Here is an 18,115-nt window from a genome sequence, read left to right on the forward strand (position 1 = left end):
CCCTGGGGGAGCTGGTGGCTGGTGGCGGTTAGCTTCAGCAACACTAACACGCATATTGAGGTTGTTTAACTGACCTCACATTTCGGCAATGATTTGGTCTCGGGGGTCTGCGGCGTCCATGTTAACGTTGACGTCCATCCTTATTATCACGGTAGCGGAGGAGGATCCTTTGGAGCTAGCTTTATAATAATAGTAATGGAATTTTTCTTTAATAGAATATAATTCAAGTATTAGTTTTTCGGTCTTATTGGATAGCTATAAGGAGATGAGGAGTGGGTTCTAAGGGAGGAGAATCTTACCGGTTCGCAAGGCCGGCAAGGGGTAGACGGGGTTAGTTTGAGTAGATGGTTTAAAGTAGGTATGGGAGTAGTTCTATTATCAATTTATATTAGTGAGTCAGTCTTCAGTCTTACTGGAGCGGAGTAAAGGAGAAGATAAAAACTCACAGAAATATTTCTGTGAAGTCTTGCAGGTTTCTGGAAAGCGGAGATGTGCGAGAGAACTAAGTTGGGGTTGTATTGCTGGGCACAAGGCTGCCTTTTATAGGCAAGGAGTCTACAGGGTAGCATAGTGAGGCGGTTGAGTAGTACAAGAGGAAAGGGATATGTCCCATTGGATGGGACGGTACAAGATGAAGGGAAAGAGACGGATAAGGACAAGATGGATGACCGGACTTGTAGAAGTCCGGTCGTAACTATATGACTAATATACAAGCTCGGGATATATAAGAGGCAAGAGCGCCAAATAGAGCAAGGAGATATAACTTAGATGATAGAGAGAGACGCCGGTCTTGGCTAAGACCGGTTCCGTAGATACAAGGAAGAATCACCGAGAGCGGCGGAATAAGAGTGAGAGTCCGAGAGCGGACAGAAGGGAGGCCATTAGATGGCCAAAAATACTGTACCGGATAAGGCGAAGACAGCAGGGTCTTCACAAGAGGCCAGGATATCTGGCCAAACACAAGTGAAAATGCATAGTAACCTTGACTTAACTCACACTTTCACCCTATCAAAACAGTTTTTCACCATTTTTTTTAGCAGGATTCAAAGTAATTCCTGCATTTCCAAGAAACTGGGCTTGACTAATTTTAATGCAACATATACACATTCCAACATTCTAAAACCAATAATATCAAGTTAAATCAACACAAGGATGCAGAACCTAGCACTGACTTTAAGAGACGCCCCAGGGGACTGTGGTGTTCAGGTTGAAGGGAAGTCCTCCAGTTGCGTTACATAAAATCGGGCCGTTTATGTAGCAAAGTTTGAGTTTAGCTGAGCTGTGTCACAAGGTTTTACATGTCCTGTTCGCAAGTTGATATGAAAAATTTTCGAGTGCGGTCGGAGGAGAGAGTCGGCATATATCCAACTCTTCCATCCACATCACCCACCACCACCCACCACCAACGACGACGAAAGCGACCTCAATAGATTAATCAATCAGACATGGCCTCCCGGAACAAACGAGTAATGAAGGAGATCCAGGACTGTCAGAAGGAAGCTGCCTCCACCCAAATCAACATTCAAGTCAGTTGACACTTCCAAAGCAAAAGTCCACTCTTCTTCTCTTGCATTCATCCATCCATATACTGTCTATCTTACCTTCTTACTGTTTTCGACCCGGTTTGGGTCGGTCGATACACTCCTTTAGATGATCGGCGAAGATCTCTCGAAGTTGCGTGGTCAGTTTCCTGGGCCTGCAAACAGCCCATACGAAGGCGGCACATTTGAAGGTTTGCCCTTTTGCCGCGTACTAGTCGATCAGTTCTGAAAACCCCATCTCTCAATTTGATTTATGGTGTTTGAGCTCACCCGAACCTTGAAAACTATTTACCTTTTTCAACAGTGGCTATTGAGGTCCCTCCGAGGTATCCTTTTGAACCGTTGAAGGTAAACAAGCTCGTCCAATCCACCTATGTAAATTGTTTCTCACAAATTTCGCTGGTGCTGACTTCGGAGATTTGTTACCACAGATGAAGTTCATCACCAAAGTCTACCATCCCAACGTCTCCTCCCAATCTGGCGCGATCTGTCTCGATATTCTTAAGGACGCCTGGTCCCCCGTCTTAACCCTCAAAACCACTCTCGTCAGCCTCCAGAGTCTGTTGTGTAGTCCTGAACCTAACGATCCTCAAGATGCTGAGGTAGACCCCTCCTCCTTATATATACTCTCTTGTTTACCTTTCGTTCGGTTGCTCACCTTAACCCATATCACTTTTAAATAAATAAAATAAACAGGTTGCCAAGGTCTATTTATCTGATCGATCAGTTTATGAGAGGACAGCCCGTTATTGGACCGAAGTGAGTTGAACAATGAAAATATGAAAGATGAGGGGGAAGCAGATTGACTGATTGAATTCAAAAAAAATGGTCTAGATGTACGCGTCTGGCGGGGCAAAATCAGGCGGGGGAAAGTCCAGCGGGGGCAAGCAGGGGACGTCTTCGTCAAGCGAGCCACGACCGGCCTCATCCACGACGCCACAAGCGACAGTAGCCAGCGCGGCAAAGTCTTCCTCGACAGTGTTACCGGGGTCAGCGCGAACGAGGCCGAGCGCGCCCGAGGTCGAGGTACGCACCCTATCGAGCGACATGGAGGATCAGATCATGTGCTTCGGCTTGGATCGGGCCACGGTCACTCGCTTCCAGACGATGGGCTTCTCGCCTGACCTCGTCATCAAGGTCCTCATCGACCTCAAGTACCAACCCCCTTACGTTAACAACGACAATCTCCAGATCCCTGATGATGAGGTCTTGGAGGCTTTGTTGCTGGTCCAATAGTCTCCCTATTTTTATCATTATTTTGTACTTCATCCCCCATCCGTGCCTTCATTTTTCATATCAAAAACATTTCAATCATCCACATAATTTGCGCATACACATATAAATATAATATTTATATGACCATATACATATGTTGATGGATATCAACAATACGTGCATATGCGAAACTTGTCTAAAGCTTCCGTAGCCTTATGTATATGTTTTCATAGGAGGTTGGATGGGATGGATGATTGTTACATAGTGGCTAGACAGAGAAGACTGTGAAGACCAAAACACTGATGGACAGTTGGCCAGTCACCTGCATCTATGTTGTATAAGGCTGGATTATTACTGTAACAACATATATAGCATTGTCTAGGGGGATGTTGAAATTTGCAAAGTACGTTTTGCAAGGTGCGAGGCCTTGTAAAAGTAGGTGCCTGCAAAATTACACATTTCCTAAGCAATGTGTAATTTTACAAGCACCTCCCCAAAAAATGCACACCGCAAATCAGGGGCTCGTTAACTACACCTTGGAAAATTCCAAGATCAGCGTCTGCATGCTTAAATTTACAGGGTGGGCTCTTACAAAGTCCCCCTGCGCATAAAAAGGACTTTGCAAAATTATAGCGAAGTCTGTTCATTCAGTAATTTTGCAAAGGGTGCAGCCAAAAAAAAAAAAAACACATCCAACACCTCGTGAAAAACGCCTCGCAAAAGTCAATCCAATGGCCATTTATTACATATTTACAAGCTATATACATAATTTTACAAGCTGTTATTTTGAAGAGAGAGGGAGACAAAAAGAAAGATTTGCAAGCTATGTACATATTTTTACGACTTGTTTTTTTAGGAAAAGAAGAAAAAATGGAAGAAGGAACTCGCCATTTTTTTTTGAGAGAGACAAAGAAGAATATCAAAAGAAGAGAGAAGGATTCTGAACCCAATGAGCAAGAGAATGGGGAAAATGACGGGACAAATTCAGTTCTATGAACGCCTACCACTTGTTTGTCTTTTAGGGGAATCTGCCGCTGGAATCGGTTGAGAAGGCAATTCTTTCCGACCAGTCTTGATCGGCTTTGGTTTGGGCTTGGTAGGCACCTCGGTTTCGTTGGTGGTCGTATTTTCAGGCATTTTCTTGCAACCAGTCTTGATTGGGTTTGGATTTGGCTTTGTAGCCATGCTGGTTTGATTGTTAGAGACATCAGCTTGGGTGTCAACGGTCAAAGGGATGATGGGCAGTGAGAGCGAAGAGGAACAAGGGGGGGACAGGTCCGACAGACTAACTCGCACTGTGTGATTCCCTGGTCCATGGTTATGACACATGCAGGAATTTGCAATGGGCACGTTGGTGGAGGCCGTGTATGTACATAAGTTTCAATGGCCTTGTTAGTTGAGGGACGAGGGCGTGTGAATTTCAATAATTCAAATCATTTATTTGAAATTTGCCAAGTCCTCAAACTTAGTTTGCAGCGGCTGCTGGTCGAGGCCTTGTGAATTTGAATATTTCAAACTATAAATTTCAAATTACAAGCCCAAAGCCGGGCATCGTAAACAAGGCCACGCAAAACTCCATGCCTGTCAAGTTCTGATAGAGTTTTGCAGGGCCACGTTTACAAGACCCCGGTTTACAATGTACAAATATTGCTGAAGCACATGTAAAATTACACTTTGGCTGGGTTAGGTGTACTTTGACAAGGCCTCGCACCTTGCAAAACAGAGTTTGCAAAATTCACCTACCCCATTGTCTAGTGATTTCTGCAAAAGACAAGGTCAAGTGCATACACCGTCACCTTTCTTTCCCAGCGATGTATTCTTGATAAGACAACACTTCAGCTGGTTTCATGTAACCGCCCCTGCCAATCGGTACCCATGGAATAATGGGTAGTGAGTTTGCCGATCGCCAAGAGAAGAAATCCAAGCGCAGCGCTTGGGCAATGGTTGTATCCGAGGGAACCTGCGTGCCGGTGATGGTGTCTAGGATCAGAGCATGTGTCCGGGTCCAGATGGGTTCAGGGGTGCTGGTGCCTCGAAGAGTCAAGAAGTCAATCGCCAGACAGACGTCTGTGAGAGAGGTTGCCGGCTGACGGTCAAGCAGCAACGCAAACAAGCCACAAACACCTGTTTGGATAAAATTAGTATCGGGACAAACAACGACTTTTTTTTGAAGAAAGCTTACCAAATAAACAGAAAGAAAGCAAAAATTGAAAGGGATGTTGACCCTGCATCCGACTAAAGAAACCTGCATGGTTTCTATCTGAGGTGCGGCAGGCGAGAAAGTATCAATACGCCTTCTGACACGATTCAATTTTGCGTTGGAAACCTAGCAGATATCTCAATTGTGGCCCGTCAGGGCCCGAGCTTGCAAAAATCGCTTCCATGACAACATTGGCCCACTCCCCCGTCTGGGTTGGTGGCGGATGGGTGTAGGAGAACAGCATCTTTCGGAATCGATTTTCTACCTCATTTGGCAGGACCACGGACACGTTGTTGACTGTTTTGATGTCCAGAGCGGGGTGGAGATATTTGCCGAAAGTACTTGGGAAAAAAAGCTCTTTGCCATTGTCAGGTTGTGGTTCTGCTACTCTTAGCTTTATCATACCTGCTGGTGTCACTCATTCATGACCTGTCATTTACAGGTCTTACCCTCAATTAGGGATCTTCATGTGACACCAGTGGATGTTCATTCACCCACCTGCAGCCATTCATATCCAAGCATCCTTAGTACAGTGGTTAGTACACTTGACATGGATATAAGAGACATGGGTTCAACTCCCATAGGACACATAATATTTTATGGAGTTTCACAGCCATCTGTGAAGGGTCAGTTTAATGATAGCCGATATAATGAATGTTAGAACAAGCTCACCTGGGTTGACCTGGCTGAGCCACTCAGTAACTGTTTTGCAGGCTGGCTCTGCAAGATAGAGCCTGTCAATAGGGGCATGAACAGTGTCCTCTTGTGATAATGACTCAATGAGTGCATCCAGCTGGACCGCGGCCACACGAACAAACTCGATCGTTACGTTGAATGAACCATGGCGGGCAAGCAACATAGCCAAGTCCTTGTGCCCCAGGACGGGACGAAGCAAAGATCAGGCGGAAGCGGCTAAAGCAGCGGCAGGAGGGGGAGCAGCGGCGGCAACCGGAGGGGAGTGATATATCTATCGGTACAAGGACGCGTTAAAAACCAGTTCTTACAGTAGACAATCGTACGAAAAGAAGACTTACGCGACGAACGAGCTCATCCAAGTACTGCCGGTGGGATGCCGACATAGGAATAAACGCGAGCGCATCTAGGGCTTCATCTGCTGTCGAGAGTGTCTCTGGGAGGGTCCTGGGTGGAGATGGCGATGGGGTGACAGGTGCGGCGGCAACGGGGGTGGAGGCCCGGGCATGTACTGCATCGCGATTGATGGGAGCATATCCATCAGAGAACGAAGAGGCCTTGTGCTCTGGTTTCACTGTTGCTTTTTGGATACTCGTAAAAACGTCGTTGAATGAAGGAGCTTCTTTCCCTTGGAGGCTTTGCTCCACGGAGGATGCAAACGTTTGAGGGTCGACACCGATGGGCGCAACAATCCCACCAGCTCGTCGACGGTGACTTTGAGTTGCTTGAGCTCGGCTGTGACCCGGATTAATTTGGCGAAGGTGGCCTCCGAGCCCGGGCCCTTGTTCCTAACAAGGGCGATCATTTGCTTGGCCAGGGATAACTTGCGTTGACGGACGGACGGGCTGTATTTCTGTTCGAGCAGCACGAAGATCGAGTAGGGGTCCTCTTCATCGGTGCTGTTGATGACGGCAAGGATATCCAAATGGACGGTGGACCAAAGGAGCCGGGCAATCGAGTTCTGCTCGTCGACGAGGCGGCTGGTGAAGTTGCTTGCTGCCGACGTGAACTTCTCGATATGGAAGACGTTTCGCAGCGTCCGATTGATCCCCTTCTCCCAGATCTCGAAGTTTGAACCGTCGCGCTTGAGCCTGGTCTTTTGGGGGTTGTTGGCGTGGTGGATGCCCAGCGGGTTTCTATTGAAGTCGCGAATCACGACTTCGGCTCGGGTGAGCACTCCGGCTGGATTTCCAAGCTGGCGAAGCTGTTTCTTGATGCGCTCGAGTTCTTGTTTTAAAGCATAGAAATCGGAGGCCGTAGGTTCTGCCATTTCACTGGTGTTTTGAGTGTTCTTCGGTGATGTTCTAGTTTGCCTCAGTTCAGTATTCCTTCCTCAAATGTTTTCTTTCTTTTCTGATTCATCATATACCACCGGCGGGACATTTTCGGGACAAGGGCGATGCTGAGACACCTTGTAAAACATCCCCTTGTATGTATTTAAATATTTATGTGAAAGGTACGACGTCCCGTCAAACCTACGACACTTGCAGATGTCGATTTGGGCAAGAAAAATGTTCAAGACCTCAAGGCTTGAAAGGGAGTCTGCGAATCTCAAATCAAGCAAGAAATGTAACATTTTCTTGCTTGATTGATCATGCATGTCAGAACAAACAAATGAAGGTAGGATTGCAAAGAAATTTGTTGAAAGAAAGAGAGAGGGAAAAAGGTGATAAAAAAAAGTTCAGAAGAGCATAATAAAAAGGGAAAGATAGGGAGGTCAAGTGACCTGCTAACGTCCTTTAACAGTTCATTGATCCGCCAATCGACAGCCTCCTTCAGAAGTGTGAAAAATCACATGACATCATTGCTGCCAATCAGTCAAGGGGCCTTGGTCATAGCTGTTTTTTTTTCTTCTCATCGGGCGCAACCTAGGAGAAGAAGAGCCGGATGCAAAACAAACACAGCGGAGCAGTGGGAATATGATTCGTGAAGGTGGTTGGGTTGGAAATTAAATACCATGTTGAAGTATGCCTTTCCCTCTGATACATATCCCTCCGATAGATGCTTTCAGCCTCTCCAGCTCTAAACCCAAGTGGCTAGGTGTTCAACTCCAAAGGACAAGATCACATCCAACAACTGTTTACTTGCCTCATCCCAACATTGTTTCAAGTCCGGAATGAAAGGTTTCAAGTGAGGCTCGGGTAAATCATCTTCGATTTCGGCCAGGAGGGGAATCAGAACCGAATCTAGGATGGTCAAGGTGGATTCCATGTCCTTTGGAAGGCATTGGACTGAATAACGAATGCTGTCTTGATCCTCATCCGAGATTTCTGGAGCGGGGCGGTCCAGAGACATCAAGAGGTTGGACAGATGGTTAAGGCTGTCGATCGCTGTAGGGGTTTCGTGTAACTGCCTGATTGTCTCGGAGTTGAGCTCTAGTGTTGTACCCCGTGCTAATACCATCCGTTTCTGCCAAATCTTTTCTGTGGTTTTTGTGACCAAGATCCTTGCTAACTTGACAAGCGGTATGGCTGACTGAGCAGCTACAAAAATCAATTCCGTTTTGGCGTTTGTCTGCTCATTATTGTTAGGATCGGCTGCCGGTGTTGATTGGGTCGTGCAGTTCGTTCGGCAAGTGAGTGTCTCTAGAACATCATTAACTGTTACGGATGCTCCTATCCAAGCTATGTGGATGATAGTCCAGTCGGATCTTCGGCACCATAGGATCGTTCTAGCAATCGTCTTGTTGCAATAAGATATAGTGGCCTGGATTCTTTCCCTCAAATCGGATCCCTCCTTCAAATCATCTTCGACCGTGATATCCGCGATAGCGCACCATCGGATAAAGAGCGGAAGTAGATACCGGAACAAATGGTGATAGATATCGCTTCCTACTAGAAGCTTGATTCTCTTTTGTAGATAAGAGCATCGAAAGGCTTTCAACTTCTGTAGGTCGTGATCATGGTTTTCGTCTGCTAGAGGTGATTCAAGGGTGAGGGAGACGACGGCCGATACAGTGCTTTCTAAAGTCTTGTCGAGATTTGATAGGATCTCTAGAGTTGCATCGGCGACTGGTATTGGGTTTTTCTCGGGATCGATTAAGTCGAGTGAGTTTAGAAGCAAGGTGAGCTGATCTTGGATTGAAGGAAGAAGGATCGAAAGCAGCTTTTCTCAGATTTTCATTTTTCCGGCTATGTCCTCGATGGTCAGGCTTGGATCTCTCTTGGCTGGCGTCAGATGGTCGGGCTCGAAGCTGTGCTTGCCGGCCAACCTGTGCAAAACACGGAGAAGGGAGACTGTATGTATATGTACATCAACGTAAGTGATGTGCAGGTCTGATCCAGATGATGCTGTAGAAACGGGTGGTGGACTGACGAAGTTCTTCCCCATAGCGCGTCGTCTGCTGCATCGCTTCCATTGTGGTTTGCGGGCTGTTCCGAACTTAACACAAGTCCTCCCCGCCAGCGTCTCCTCGGAGAGGCTTAGTTAAGCTCGGGCTGTTCTCACCTGGGGTATGGGGACACTGAATCTGAGATCACAACTTCCCTCTGCCAACAATGGGCCGTTGCACAATGGTACCGTGGATGTTTTTTTGCTCGAAAACAGTCACGGATACATATACCGGATCCGTACCGACGGCTAATTTACGACAGATCGAGCCACGTATTTGCCCCCCGAGTGTAGACCCCCCATCGGCCCGCCCGGCTGGACTGTGCTAGTGGCTCCGATCGAAGACTTGCAAGTTTGGTTGTCGATGAATACATTCGCTCACTAGCAACATCCAGCACGCGGGATTCGCATCGATGCATGGCTGGCCTGAAGCAGCGGCTTGAGGGATTGGAAGCAGGTAAGATCAGTCGTTTATTAGAAGGCCAATGGTTGACTCGTGAATTGCTTGTGTTCTTCTTGCAGACCGACTACATAATCGAATAAGACCAGAGAGCGTCTACCAGTGGATTCCTCTTTCCAAATCAACAGCCGGGCACGCTCAACGAGGGAGACCCACCCTACAAGCTTACACCGCCCATCCGCCTTCAATCGACCGGACAAAGCGGTCCACAATATAATGGCGGTCGGTTCTTCCAACATGACAGTGACCGAAGCACCTATCCCACATCCGACAAGCTCTCCAGCCCCGCCGGAGTCTCAGGCTCCTCCACAGCAGCTCCCCAATCAACCGGTCCGTCTTCCACCTCCCCCCGTCGGCCCCTTACCCCTCGATCCGGGCTCAGTCGATCCCACCGCTGGCTCATCAGCCGCTGCAATCGCCCGGTCCGCTGCTTCTTCCATGGCGTTCATTTTCAAACGTCCTCCGCTTCGGTTTTTCCGACCAGTCAAGAGTTTGTCCTAGCATCTTTATCCTCTTCCGATCGATTCTTCGCTAACCTGGGAGGTTGAATTGCCGTTCTTTTGCCTGCATTACGTTCAAGTTTCGACCTATGGCGCTTTGCAAGTTATGGCTGAGGAGCGTGGGAGACCCGTATCCTTAAAGTTCGTTCAGTCGGTCATCAAGAAAGAAGGTCCATGGAAATTCATTCTGAACCACACCCTACCACCATTCTTCTTCAACACACTCATTGGACTGACTCTATTTACAACTTACACGAGTATCGAAAATCAACTTTCGAAATCGCAACCTCATCTACATCCATACCTGGTGCCGGCTCTGGCTGGTAGCGTCGCTGGTGCCGCCCAGAGCTTAATTTCAGCCCCACTTGACAATCTCAGGCTGTTACAAGTCAGTCAGGCTAATTCTGGGCTTGGATCATCATCATCCTCATCCACGAAGATTCAATTTAAAGGATGGATCCCTTTGCTCAAACAAGTCATGCTTCCCTTATCTCTCAGCACACATCCTGGCTCAAACTCAACAGGTTCCGAACGGTTCAAACTTTGGGCTAGTAGAGGATGGGGCATGTTGGGCTTGAGCGTGATAAAAGATTCGCTGGGATTTGCAACGTTCTTTTCGATCTTTCAGATCGGACGTGATTTAGGCAAAAGACTAGCAAATTCAGTTGATCGGTCAATTCACATCGTCTGGACCGGCTCCGAGGATCATGATGAGTTTGTCGGCGCGAGAGGCTGGACGGGTCGGATCCTTCAGTCTTGTGTGATCGTGCTGAGCGGGGCGACAGCTGGGTGGGCCTACGGTATCGTCGCCGAACCTTTCGAGGCGCTCCGCCGAGCTTTATGGCAAGCACGACTGGATTGGGCCTCGATCCATCTAAACGACACACCAGCTAACAAAACCAAGGTTGCGGACAAATCATCTTCGTATGCCAGTCGGCATCCTCCTCACCACCCTCACCCTCGCCATCAGCATTCAAGCTTCACCAATTTCAACAGAGTCCGATCAAGTCACTGTTGGAGGAGCAAAAAATCCAAACTTGGCCATCAGTTTGCTTTGCCATCATTCCTATCAAAAGCTCAGCGCACACCCGACACTCGGAAACCAATGATCGGATCTCAGAAGCCACCGTCGATATTCAAAATCCTGAAACACAACCTTCAGAACAGGCGCAAAGGATTGGATATCTTCGGCGAGCTGATTTCGAGCATCAAGCGTCCAAAGATTAGAGTCACCGATTCTAACAGCACCAACGCAATGAAACTCGATGCGTCCGGAAATCTCTTCCACTTCTTTCGCGCCCGGGCACACAAGAAACCTTTGTCTATCAAGACTGCTACTCGGGTCACTGGGTTCAGAAGCTTTATTCTCTCTCCATATTCAATTGGGTTCTTTGTTTGGGCAGTTTGTAGTGGTGATCTGACCGTTTGAATCTCCCTGATAGGGAGATTCAAAGTTGGTTGGGTGCAAATTGCATAGAATTTTGCAAGCTGGTGTTCAAGACTTTTCTTGATCATTACCTTGCAAAAAAGATATTCAAAAAGGCTTTAGGGGCCAAGTAAAATGTGGCTTGCATGCAACATGGTGTTCAAGATCTGACTTGAATGCTGACTTGCAAATGTGCATGCAAGTTGCACCTGGCCCACTTTGAAACCCCCTATCACTACAAGAAAAACTTGTGCAGCTGACAGCAGTTGACATGCAAGATACTTCTGTGTAGCCCTTGTTATAGCTCCCCCCAAGCACTTATAAGATGCCGCAATAGAAATAGGCAAATGTGATCTGGTTGGAACAGTCCCGTTGCGGTCAGTCTTGGCACTGAGAAATCCGGCTCCAATCTTGGTATGATTGCATAAGAGAATATGTACAGTCCCTGGACAGATACATTGGTACCCCCAAAAGCTCATTCCAGAAAGCCAACCCACAAACTTGAAGTCATGAGGATTCAAGAATGAGTGTATAAAATGACTTCAGAAGAATAAATATAACAAAACAATAAGTATTTGGAAAACCAAAAAATTTACAAAATTCCTTGCATCAAATGACGATTTTGGAAAATCTTCAATACTATTCCAAAGAAATAATGAACAATCAGAATCAATAGACTAACATGTGAAATGAATTATAATAAACGAAAAAAATGAAGTCCAAAATTCAATTGGGATTTTGTGGGCAGTGAAAACACATCAAACACTGGTTTTTTGCTGCCTGCAGTGCAGTTTTGTACTTTTTGGTGTGTTTTCACTGCCCACAAAATCCCAATTGAATTTTGGACTTCATTTTTTTCGTTTATTATAATTCATTTCACATGTTAGTCTATTGATTCTGATTGTTCATTATTTCTTTGGAATAGTATTGAAGATTTTCCAAAATCGTCTTCATTTATTATCATTAATTTCACATGTCAGTCTATTGATTCTGATTGTTCATTATTTTTTTTTCATTTATTATCATTAATTTCACATGTCAGTCTATTGATTCTGATTGTTCATTATTTTTTTGGAATAGTATTGAAGATTTTCCAAAATCATCAATATTTGATGCAAGGAATTTTGTAAATTTTTTGGTTTTCCAAATACTTTTTATTTTGTTACATTCATTCTTCTGAAGTCATTTTACACACTCATTCTTGAATCCTCATGACTTCAAGTTTGTGGGTTGGCCTTCTGGAATGAGCTTTTGGGGGTACCAATGTATCTGTCCTAGAGATGGCAAACGGGTACCTGCGCGGCGGTACCCGGCACCTGCGGGCGGGTACTCATCAGGGTGGCGGGTACCACCGCCACGGGTTCCAAGTACGGGTACGGGTGTCCGTTTTTGTGCAATTTTTAGGCAGGTACCCGGGTACTGCCGTTTGATACCCGCCAATAATGCTACCTTTTTCCCGCTGTGGATGTCCCCACCCCCCTGTCCTGTGTGATATCCCCAACTGCGGCTCCACCAGCTGGCCAAGAGAGATTCCTCTCAGAGAGCTGGTGCATGTATGTATATCAGCCCAGCCTCTTGGCGAGCTGGTAAATACATGTACACATGCTTGCCAAGAGGGAACACTGGTATGCACCAACAGTGGGCCAGCTACGCTAACCGTAGCGTTAGCGTGGGGTAGCGTAGCGGAATTCCGCTAAATTTTAGCGTAGCGTTAGCGGAATTGCGCCTTTTGGCGCTAACGCTACGCGCAAAGGGTGCGCAGCTAATTTAGCTGTTAGCCTAGCGTTAGCGCAGATGCGCGCAATTGCGCTAACACTACACACGCAGGGCGCAAAAGAGCGCGCGCTACGGTGCGCCACAGTGCTTTTAGCTGAAAAAAAGGCCTTTTTTTTGGCTAAAAGCGCTGTAGCGTAGCGTAGTGACTGTAGCGGCACGCTAACACTAACAAACAATTGGCGCGCTATTAGCGCCGCTGAAACGTAGCGCAGCGTAGCGGCGCTAACAGCGTGCTAACGCTACTCAAAATGGGCGGGCGCTTTTTGCCGCTACGCTAACGCTAAGTGGCCCTGTAGCGTAGTGTAGCGTAGCGGCCCACCGTTGTATGCACACACCAGCTCGCCAAGAGGGATTCCTCTTGGCGAGCAGCCTCTTGGCAAGCAGGTATTCACACACCAGCTCGCCGGGAGGAATCCCTCTCGGCAAGCAGGTATACACATACCAGCTCGCCAAGAGGGATTCCTCTTGGCAAGCAGGTATACATATACCAGCTCGCCGGTGCCCAAGAGGGATCCCTCTTGGCAAGCAGGTATACATATACCAGCCCGCGGCCCCCGAGAGGAATCCCTCTGAGCAAGCTAGTGAATGTACCTGCTCGCCAAAAGGGATCCCTCTTGGGCACCGGCGAGCTGGTATATGTATACCTGCTTGCCAAGAGGAATCTGTCTTGGCAAGCTGGTGTGTGTATACCTGCTCGCCAATAGGAATCCCTCTTGGCGAGCTGGTGTGTGTATACCAGTGCTTGCCAAGAGGAATTCCTCTTGGCGAACTGGTGTTGTGTATACCAGTGCTCGCCAAGAGGAATCTCTCTTGGCAAGTTGGTATGTATACTTGCTCACCAAGATTAATCCCCTCTTGGCGGCAGGTATACGGATACCAGCTCGCCAAGGCCCAAGAGGGATTCCTCTTGGTGAGCAGGTACATACCTGCAAAAAATAACTTGGCGGGTACCGCTGTGGAACTCTCACGCAGGGCAAAAGCAGAGATTGGAGGGGAAATGCAAACTATCACAGGATTTGACAATTTACACGGGTGCTTGAAGGGCTGCCCTCCTGTAAATGAGCTCTAGGAGATACACTATTAATTTAGTGTGGCACAATCTTTCTGAAATTCAGCTATTTGAATCTTGTTACTATTTTAAACCTTGTAATATGTAATTTGGATGTAATGTTATAATTTAGAAGAGTTTGGCGTGATGAGTACTCTGGGAGATTCCTGAACTTACATTAATAAGTCAGATTTTTGAGTCAAGGTGAGATGTGAGGCAATTTTTGATAAGGGGCAAACTTATAAGGCGATGTTGGATGGGGCCAATTTTTGAAGTGATTTCTGCTGAATAATATCAATTATCATTCACTAGTGCAAGCATGAGGGGAAAAGAAAACAAGAAGGGGCAAGAGTTGTCAGCCTACGTGATGCCAAGGATAATATCCTTCTAGCTACACGTGGTGCAAAGCAAGATATTAGAGTTATAAAACTCTAAGACAAAGTTATAAGGGTTAATTCCAACATAAATGTTGGGAATTAAGGCGTAGAAATAAGGCAATTTGGGCCAATTTGGACCAATTTGGGCCAATTTGACGTAATAAAATGAATATAATTAATTTTAAGAGGGGCCTGATAAATCAGGGGTGTTTAATCCCTCTAGAATGAAGAACTGGGGCCTGTAAACAGGGGTGTTTCAAATCCCAGAAAGAAATAGCGGAGAATCTCAAGAGAAGGGGCTTAAACTTACTAGTATAAGACCCTAGGGGCACTTGAGGTTCTTCAGGCGTGAAGTTGGGCAGTTGGAGGCGCTCAGAGGAGGTAATATTGAGGGCAGGGTGGTTACTGGACAGCTTCAGGGCGGAAATTGGGGCTAAAAATCACGAAAGTAGGTATTTTACCTGGCAAATCACAGGCTAAGGAGGCTGTTGAAGGCGGGTAAAATTCTAATGGGTAATGTAAAAGCTGGGGAATCTCCTTTTGGGCGGAGAAAGGGCCCTTTATATAGCCTAGGCAGGCCTCCAGGGGCGCCCAGGGGACATGGGGACACTTGTGGGCGCATTCTGAGGCAATTTGGTTGCGCTAGAAGGCGCTGTGGGTCGTGGAACCTTGGGGCTTGGATACAAGGGTTGCCAAGAGCCTTTTACAGAGGTTCTGCGTGTTTTTACACAAGCCTTACACGTCATGGGGGCTGGTTTGGGGGTTCTGTGACGCTCATTTCCGTGGAAATGTGCCACAGAAGGTACTAGAACTGGCTTCTGTGTACTAGTACACGTGTAAGCAGTGCTTTATACATTTTCTGGAGGCGCTCATTGATTGCTTCAGTTCATTTGGCACCTTCTACATATTTACTACAGTTGTAATATACGTGTAGTGAGGCTTGGGAGAAGCTGGGGCGCTTTCTAGTGTCTCCTGTGCATGCTGCAAGAGCTCTTTTTCCATCTAGAATGTTTTATATTGAATGACGTGGTAATTACATCTTGTTTGGTGATTAATTACATGTGTACAAGCCCTATAACACATGTAATATTGTTATTGGGGCGTAATCTGGCCCATTCTTACTTATTGGTAGCCTGAGCGCTTTGGTTGCGGGCTTGTTTATGCATTATGCATATATGTACACTATGGGCGCGGGCTTGAGCTCTAGGCAACAGAGCACGCGGGCTTGGGGGCGCCACGCAACAAATAAAGCTATCTTTTGAACTGTACACAACACCTCAGTTACGTTACTAAAAATGGTAGTAAATATATGTACTTATTTATATATGTGCATACAAGTGCATCTGCTCAGGGCGCGATGCACTTGCGCAACCTTTGAAGTTAGTTTACACAAGGAAGGGCTAATAATTAAGGGTACTTGTAAGTGAGGTACCCTAGGTTATTTTACCCGTAGAATAAGAATCTTCTATAACATTTCCCATATTAGTTACATAAAGCTGAGTAATTAGTTATTTATATATGTATTTAATGTTTTTGCGTAGTTTTACATATGTAAGAGTAATCATGTCTCTTTCATATGTAATACTACTTTTTATGTTTTTATTTCTATGTCACGGTGGCTCTGCCATAGTAGCCAGCTGACAAGAGTGGCCTCCTTTTATAGGAAAAATCACGTCTGAGAGTGATTTACACTGTAGTGAAATAAATGTACTAATGAGGAAAGCTGTTCAATGTAATGTGAAATAAATGTACCAGTTGGGAAAGATTTACATATGTAATGAAAACAATTTCCCCTTTGGGTTATGACAACTTGGCTTGGACTAATTGGGAAGGAAAATTACGTCTAAGAAGTGATTTGCTACATGTGATTGAGAATCTGTGTGGGGAAATTTCCTATTGAGGAAAACTTGGCCATTTAGAGGTGATTGCCAAGACATGAGTGATTTCTACCTGTATTTGTGATAAAAGAAACACTATGTGAAAACAAAAATGTGTACATGTATTTTCAAGGGTGTTCAGCGTTTTTGTGTGCATTAAGATGATCAGTTCTTATGTAATTTGTATGTAACTATCTTATAACTTGTAAACTAGATTCTTCCACGCTTTTGAAGGTTTGTACTTGAATACAATATATGTAAATTGTATTTTAATGTATATTTTAAAGGGTTTGGTTTTGACTGGTCTTACCACATGACCGCCTGTACCCGCCAAAAATACCCGGGTACCGCTGCCGCAGGTGCCAAGTATGGGTACGGGTATCTGTTTTGGGCCAAAAAAGCATGGTACCCGGACACGCGGAGGGTACCCAGGTACCATTGCCATCTCTAATCTGTCCAGTGACTGTACTAACCTGGTTGGAACAGTCCCGTTGCGGTCAGTCTTGGCACTGAAAAATCCGGCTCCAATCTTGCTGAGGAAAAGAGATTGGAGCCGGGCGCAGGTCCGGCCAGGTTATATAGTCTAAACCTAACCGGTTGTTGATGACTAAGCATTGGTTAGGTTTAGAGTCTAAGTACACGGTTATGCTCAAACTGTGTTTATGTAATCTTTGCTACTATGACTCTACCAGAGGCACTCCAACCCCCCCCCCCCCCCCCAAGATTTCAAAAACTACCTCCTGACCCCCAGTTGCTCCAGTGCGCCAGTCATTTTGGTTGGTCCTAAGCTCTTTGTCAGTACATCCGCAAGTTGATTGTGGGTGCTGGTCCAGGAGATGTCAATGTTATTTTCTCTGATTAGATCATTCACAAAATAAAAGGCCTTCTGTAGATATTTGGTCTTCTTTTTTGATGTGTTGTCCGTAGTAATGAGTATGGCCGCCTCATTATTGCAGTGCATTAATAACTTGGGGCTGACTCCAATCTCCTCCAAAATGTTGAGAAGATGCGCCAGTTGTTGCGCGCCTTCAGAGAGTGCAAGGTATTCTGCCGGGCAAGTTGACATCGCCACAACTGTCTGCCTTTTTGATCCCCACGCCACACTATTCCTGCTGTGTGTGAGAAGGTAGCCCTTTTTTGACCGCTTGTGTTCGCCTCCCCAATTTGCATCCGTCCAGAGGTCCATTTTGCCGTTCCCCGCACTGTACACAAGGGCCCTATCCGCCGTCCATTCCAAATAGCCAATTAACCAGTTGAGTGTTTTCCAGTGTTCCTTGGAAGGTGCCAACAAAAAACGCGCCAATAAATTCACACCATAGGACAGATCAGGGCGAGTGACACATGCCAGATACATTAGCAACCCAATGACTGAACGGTATCCAGTCTGATCCACCGGGTTGCCAGAGTAGCTCTTGAGATTGGATTCAGGAAGCAGGCAGTGATGAGGGAATACCTTTCTGTGATAGGTCTCCACAATCTGTTTTGCCATCAGTGACTGAGCTAGGCAAAGCTGATTGCCGTTCCAATTGAATTCAATTCCCACAAGGCGCTGGAGATTGTCGGACCATTTAATTTCCAGTTGGCTTTCCATCCCACTCCGTAGATCCGCTAGAAGTTGCTTGTTGGATGACACGGCAAATCCATCATCAACGTGAAGCCAGATGATGATGAA

General features: G+C 46.3%; 4 protein-coding genes across 4 annotated transcripts; 2 read left to right on the plus strand and 2 right to left on the minus strand.

Moving 5' to 3' along the window:
• Nucleotides 1-1,445: 1,445 nt before the first annotated feature.
• On the plus strand, nt 1,446-2,777 carry PtA15_8A210 (uncharacterized protein; the record flags this gene model as incomplete). Its single annotated transcript, XM_053171616.1, has 6 exons — nt 1,446-1,526; nt 1,651-1,732; nt 1,846-1,889; nt 1,973-2,143; nt 2,238-2,300; nt 2,376-2,777. The coding sequence occupies 6 exons, from the start codon at nt 1,446-1,448 to the stop codon at nt 2,775-2,777; spliced, it is 843 nt and encodes a 280-aa protein (XP_053022861.1).
• A 1,771-nt stretch (nt 2,778-4,548) lies between these two features.
• On the minus strand, nt 4,549-5,200 carry PtA15_8A211 (uncharacterized protein; the record flags this gene model as incomplete). Its single annotated transcript, XM_053171617.1, has 2 exons — nt 4,549-4,880; nt 5,059-5,200. The coding sequence occupies 2 exons, from the start codon at nt 5,198-5,200 to the stop codon at nt 4,549-4,551; spliced, it is 474 nt and encodes a 157-aa protein (XP_053022862.1).
• A 2,471-nt stretch (nt 5,201-7,671) lies between these two features.
• PtA15_8A212 (uncharacterized protein) lies at nt 7,672-9,007 on the minus strand (the record flags this gene model as incomplete). The annotated part of the gene is made up of 2 exons (XM_053171618.1): nt 7,672-8,723; nt 8,965-9,007. The coding sequence occupies 2 exons, from the start codon at nt 9,005-9,007 to the stop codon at nt 7,672-7,674; spliced, it is 1,095 nt and encodes a 364-aa protein (XP_053022863.1).
• Nucleotides 9,008-9,655: 648 nt separating this feature from the next.
• PtA15_8A213 (uncharacterized protein) lies at nt 9,656-11,368 on the plus strand (the record flags this gene model as incomplete). Its single annotated transcript, XM_053171619.1, has 2 exons — nt 9,656-9,929; nt 10,020-11,368. 2 exons carry the CDS (start codon nt 9,656-9,658, stop codon nt 11,366-11,368), a joined length of 1,623 nt encoding a protein of 540 aa, XP_053022864.1.
• Between the last annotated feature and the right edge of the window lie 6,747 nt (nt 11,369-18,115).

Source organism: Puccinia triticina, chromosome 8A, assembly GCF_026914185.1.
Source record: "Puccinia triticina chromosome 8A, complete sequence".
Classification (NCBI taxonomy): Eukaryota; Fungi; Basidiomycota; class Pucciniomycetes; order Pucciniales; family Pucciniaceae; genus Puccinia; species Puccinia triticina.